Below are 6000 nucleotides of genomic sequence, written 5' to 3'. Positions count from 1 at the left end.
GTTGTTATTAATAGTGTACATTACAACGTAGTTGTAAGACTGATATCGCCCTACAATTTGTTGTATTACAAAATATTCTAAATGATTGGGAAAGCCCTTAGGCAAACTATATTATTACGAAGACCTATGAGCGGGCAAGTGCTTTGGTTGGGTGGGAAGGGATTAGAAAATATTCTGGACAAAATATCGCACTGTAGTCTATCTCGTGTGAGAGCAAAAGACAGTGGCCAAATTTAGCAGGCATGTATCAGGATGCTAAAGTTCGCTCTGATTGGGTGGTTTTCAGGATTCTCACGTGAGGTCATCCAAGGTCGATGAATGAATGATTAGCAACGCACATGGCTCAAAATAGAAACAAGAGCTGTTGATTAACTGAAATTTATTTCATATGTTCAATAAATTGTGATGTTTTTTCGTTTATCTTTTTCTTTAGCCACCAATTTATGGAGCTTATCTTTACGATGCTGTATACCAGTTTGCGGTTGCTCTCAACAAAACAATGGCAAAGAATCAGTCTGTCACAGGGAAAATCATTGCAGAGAATCTACAAGATATTCAATATGACAGTAAGTAATTATAATTTTTCTGACTTTTCAGGCAGGATCTATTTGCGCAAGGGGAAATTTTGTAAATTAACACTTAACAAAACAGGCAGCCACCGACCGACTGGCTGACTGTATGAGTTAGTAGAATAACTTTCTAAAACAACTGTTATACTGCGTCGGCGGCAAGTGATACAGTCGAACCTTCCTGTGCGACCACTTATTGTAAGTGAACTCTTCTAGCTACAGTTATAAAAACTACCAAAATGTTCCCAGTTGGATCGCTATAGTATAGAAACTCTATTTCAACGACCACCTGTCGTAAGGGACTGCGACCGCCTTGAGAGCTGATGGTTGCAAATTTCTTAAGTGACAACCGAACACGTATCCGACCACACTTATAGGACGCTTTTCAATTTAGTGTCATAAAACCAAAACCACATCGTCATCACTCTACCCTATAACAAAGGGGGCAAACTAACTGGTGAACCAGTCATATACATGTAGTACTGTGTAGGTTGGTTTTGGTTTTACTTCTGATTAAATGACAGAGTAGACAGAGTTTTTTACAGACAATCGCTTGGGCAACGACAAACCAAATCAAAAGCCAGTTACTTAAGACACTCAAGTGGAAACCACTCTACAGTGTCAGACGAGCAAAAAAATAAAACCGCAGACGCCGTACAACCCAAACACGTTATAAATACCGTTCTTAGGCTGAAAAAAACGGAAGAGATAGTTAGATGCCAAAAATTACTCATGATCACTCAATACTAGTTCAGATGCCTGTGTAATTAAGCAATTACTTTCATCAAAAAATACAAAGGGAATAAGAATAAATAATAATCCATCTTTATTTGTACTCATTCTTGCTAAAGAAAAAATTACAATTTCAATGAAAATATTAAAAGTAATAATTTGAGTACTAGCTGCTTGGAATAACCATAGGGGTTAACGGAGCCAGGCAGTCAGTTAACATCAGCATTAAATAGAAATAAAATACAGGTCAGCAAGAAAACTTGAGCACAAATGAACACACAAGAAGAAAAAAAAAGATGAGGAAAAACGCTATTTCTATGCTATGAAGGAAGTCTAAAATAGTTTAAGTTACAGATGAATACAAAACATTAATATAAGAAGAGCACACAATAGCTATGGCAACTAATAACAGCTATATATTAAACTATAAAAGAAAGACTTGGAAAGGTGACAGAAATGAACAAAATACTAATTTACAGGTAAATTGGAAAACAAATTGGAAAACAGCACAACTGCTAATAAGAACCTAAGTAACTAATAATCTTTGACTAGATCGCTTTTTGCTGATTTCTTGAAGTTTAAAATAGACAAGGTTTTCAAATTTTCACTAATTGAGTTCCATACTTTGGGGCCCTTAAATCTTATGTTGAATATTCCATAATTTGTTCTTACTTTAGGTAAAGTATAGAACATATTCGAAGCACTTCTTGTATTATAGTTATGTCTTTTATTGACTTGAGTGAGGAAAGTATCAAACACAGATGGTAGACGTCTATTGTGAAATTTACACATAAAGACTGCAATATTAAGAAAGACAAGGTCAGGCAGTTTAACAATATTTAAGTGTTTGAAAATTGGACTAGAATGCTCATGAAATTTAGAGAAAGTCATCACTCTCATTGCCCTCTTTTGTAAAATAAACAAAGGCTGGGTAATTGAAGAATAAGTGTTACCCCAAGAAAGGTTAAGAAGGGATATATTAATGCATAATATAGTTTAACCAGTATATCTGAATTGACATAATAGCGAAGTTTAGAAAGAATTCCAATATTTCGCTTAATCTTTATAGCAATATAGCTTACTTGACTTTTCCACGATAAATTAGAATCTATTATAATACCGTGACCTAGATATTTTATTGAGTACTCTTGGTTTAAGTTTATGCCATTTAAAGAGAGTGTGACATGAAAGGGTAATTTTCTTTGTGGAGGGTGGAAAATGACAAAGTTTGACTTATCAATATTAAGTGAAAGTTTGTTGGGAAGACAGTTTCGTGAGTAAAAAAGTCATAGCCAAAGGGAAATCATGGACAATTTTAGATAATTTACTGAAACTGTTTATGTTTTGTTTTTAGGTATTCTCGGTTACAAGATTCATTTTGACGCGAATGGAGATGCAGAGTTTAACTTGACTCTGTTGGACATGCAGGCAATACGTAAGCTAAATAATTGTTTTTATGTTCACGGGGATTGGGCTTCCATTGAAATATTTGAATAAGAATTAAATCTCATTCGGCCTCTATACTAATTTAATGTTTATTGTAATTATTTTATAAATTGTGAGTACAAATAAATGGTTGTTGTTGTTGTCTCTAAACGTTACCACGCCAAAACGGACAAACAGATATTGACCTTATAGTGACTCAGATGACGATAAAGATGTCGTCATCGAATGGTTTCATTTGTTGAAGAAACTTTAAAGATTTCATGCCAGATGATCTAAACTATCAACATTGCGCATGCACGGTGAGGTGTCCGTAAGGAGAGGTAAGAAGAGGTTTGACTCTGCTTACAACGTTTTCCCTGTTTTGCAGCGGACAAATTGGATGACCACGAGATGGTTCCTGTTGGAGATTTCCAAATCACGTTTGACAATGAAACTAGCGAAGGAGAGCAGGTTTTCATCCGATGGCCTAATGTGACGATACAATGGCCTGGCGGACGAACCGGTCCTCCACGGGACTCCCCTGAATGTGGTTTCCATGGAGAACTTTGTATCGAACCCAAGGGAGAAGGTGAAATTTTCTTGTTCAGTTTTCGTTGTTTGTGAAGGATTTAAAGATGTTGTAATGGCTTATATAAATGAACAGCAACTTCCCAACGTTAATTAGAACAACAACGACAGCAACAGCAGGAACAGCAACAAGAAATACAACAACAACAACAACAACAACTTCATTCACTCGTACATTTACAGTTTTACAAAAAATTATATAAGTACACGAGGAAGGACAGCAATTTGAGTCTGGAGACTGAAGTAACCGGAAAGTTTTCTAGTCAGTCTCCAGTTATTGTAAAATTTTAATTTACAACACCCACAGTGACCCTCAATAAGGTCTTGAACCAGTTGCAACTGTAAGCACAAAGAAAAACTACGTACAAACACGTGACTGGTAGCAGGCCAGGACGAGTAACATCTTCCAGATAATCATGTAGAATTGGGCATGTGTAGACAAAAGCTAGCAACAAACAGGGACGCCGAATTTCTTGAGCGTTATCAAATTAGTGTTATCGCCAATCACTACAATGCAGATGAGAAAAAGACAATCCTCAGGTTAGAAGGAAATGTTCAACAATTAGGCAACATTGTCTCTCAAGAACAGGGTGCCCGCGTTTGTAATCTATTAGGGAACAGTCAAAGATACAGTCGAACCCCTATTAAACGGCCACGCCTATTAGGCGGCCGGGAATCAAAGTCCCTATGAGGGCTTTTCTATTGTTGTTACATGTATTAAGCGGTCAGCCCCCTTTTAGCGGCCACCATCTATTTCCCCGAGGGTGGCCGTTTAACAGGGGGAACTGTAGTAAAACCAACCGATTCGAAGATTCCTAACAGGGCACGACGAGGGTCTACTAAAGTCTTGATTACAATCGAATACTTAGATAACTAATATTTTGAGCTCAAAGTGCATTCCCCTTTTAACAGCCTAAAGCAGGCTGCGTTACATTTAGTAGCTTTCAAAGTGTGCCCACTCCTCTGACAGCTTTTGAGCCCTTTGCACGTGTTTTCCCTTCAGATGTAAAGACCAAAATCATCGCAGGAGTGTCGGGAGCACTCGCTCTCTTATCCTTGCTATTGCTTCTAAATATCTACAGGTAAGAGTCCTTCCCTTCCTCCTTGCCCCTCCCCCCCGACCGATTCTTCATAAAGGTTTAGATGTAGGGACCTTCTAGGACGTATGAAATCCTCCGTTTTGGTGTCTGTTACCATCCCTTGCCATATGGTTAGAGTATTTGCCGTACCGAAATATTAGTCATTGATTATTTTAAATTTGGGCGCCCCAAATATACAGTTCCTTGGAAAAAGCGCGAAGTTTTGCCCGATACTTACCCGATGAGGCCATTGGACATTTAGTTAATAAATCAGACGACATTCCACAAGATTTTTAATCACTATTCTGGCGACAAATTATTGACGGAACGAAACATATTTTACTACTGGAGTAACTGTCGTTATGCAGTGCTCTGCAAAATGTTGTCGTTAATATAAATAAGGTTATTGGTTGGTTTTCTTTATTATGAGTCAATATACAGTTCACGAGTTAAAATGGACAGCAGTGTTTTCATAGAATCAATATAATAAGATAACTTGTTATCAAACATTTTTCTTTAAAAATGTTTTTAACCTTGGGACAGTTACCCAAATTGTTACCTCCTTTTCATATATTGACAATTATTTCGTATTTATTCCGTATTTGTTTCGTATTTATTATTAATACAACTCGATTTTTTTGTTGCTATGCAGACAATACAGGTTGGAACGGGAACTAAAGAGTCTACTTTGGAAGATTGACTACAATGATATTTGTTTTGAGAAGAAAAGGAACTCCCTCACCTCTTTGGGAAGCTGTGCGGTAAGATGATTTTTTATTTTGATTGATTTATTTAAATTACGATTTTATGAAAAAAGATCTATATGAGAATTTAGTCTATCGTGCAATAGTAGAAATCTACTAGCGTTCTATCACGAATGCCGTTCTCTGATTGGCTACGCCACTCACTATCTATTCTGTTGTAGATAGTGAATAGCGTAGCATTTCGCGCATGTTAGCAAATTGATGGCCGCTTTGCGTTTTCGAGGTTTCTCTGAAGCGGATTTAGATAAAGTTTTGAACGACTAGTAGATGTAAAACTAAGACAATTAGCTTATTCGTTCTCGATTTCTATGCGTGTGAGTAGACGAGGGCGTAGCCCGAGTCAACTATCACGCGATAGAGTTCAGTTTGTATGTTTTTGTTTGAAACAAGAGAGTAACTTGTTTACATCTAATAAACATAACATCTGCTATTCAAATAACTGAGCCTCCTTTCTCTAAAAGACAAAACTGGTTCATGCTTGGCGTACGTCTGTCGGGCCATGGATGCTCGCGGGAGTTTGGGGAGCACGACAGAAGCGTAAGAGTTGCTCAAAGCGAAGCCGAGAGCAACTCTGTTTTCTCGAATGGACGCAAAGCTAAAGGCATGAATAGATTCTCCTTTAACATAACAACTAACGTTATGAAGACATGATTGATCATCGCAGTGATACACACAACTGACACATAACAATTGACATTGGAAAAACCAAGAAACAAACTCTTCTTTTCGATAATGAAATTAAGCAATTAATCAGTCAATCAGTCAATCAGTCAATCAGTCAATCAATCAATCAATCAATCAATCAATCAATCAATCGATCAATCAGTCAGTCAGCCAGTCAAT

The 6000-nt window shown here is 37.1% G+C and overlaps 1 protein-coding gene across 6 annotated transcripts in view; it reads left to right on the top strand.

The window, feature by feature from the left end:
• LOC145488976 (atrial natriuretic peptide receptor 1-like) overlaps positions 1-6000 on the top strand; it is a 62631-nt gene that overhangs the window by 40857 nt on the left and 15774 nt on the right. For all 6 annotated transcript variants that reach the window (XM_081467844.1, XM_081467843.1, XM_081467845.1 and 3 more), the window contains 5 exons: positions 434-566; positions 2656-2736; positions 3115-3315; positions 4318-4396; positions 5046-5154. In XM_081467844.1, coding sequence (XP_081323970.1) covers positions 434-566; positions 2656-2736; positions 3115-3315; positions 4318-4396; positions 5046-5154 — 603 coding nt within the window. The remainder of the gene's footprint in view (positions 1-433; positions 567-2655; positions 2737-3114; positions 3316-4317; positions 4397-5045; positions 5155-6000) is intronic.

Source organism: Orbicella franksi, chromosome 6, assembly GCF_964199315.1.
Source record: "Orbicella franksi chromosome 6, jaOrbFran1.1, whole genome shotgun sequence".
Taxonomy (NCBI): Eukaryota; Metazoa; Cnidaria; class Anthozoa; order Scleractinia; family Merulinidae; genus Orbicella; species Orbicella franksi.
This window is presented reverse-complemented; position numbering and strand designations above follow the sequence as displayed.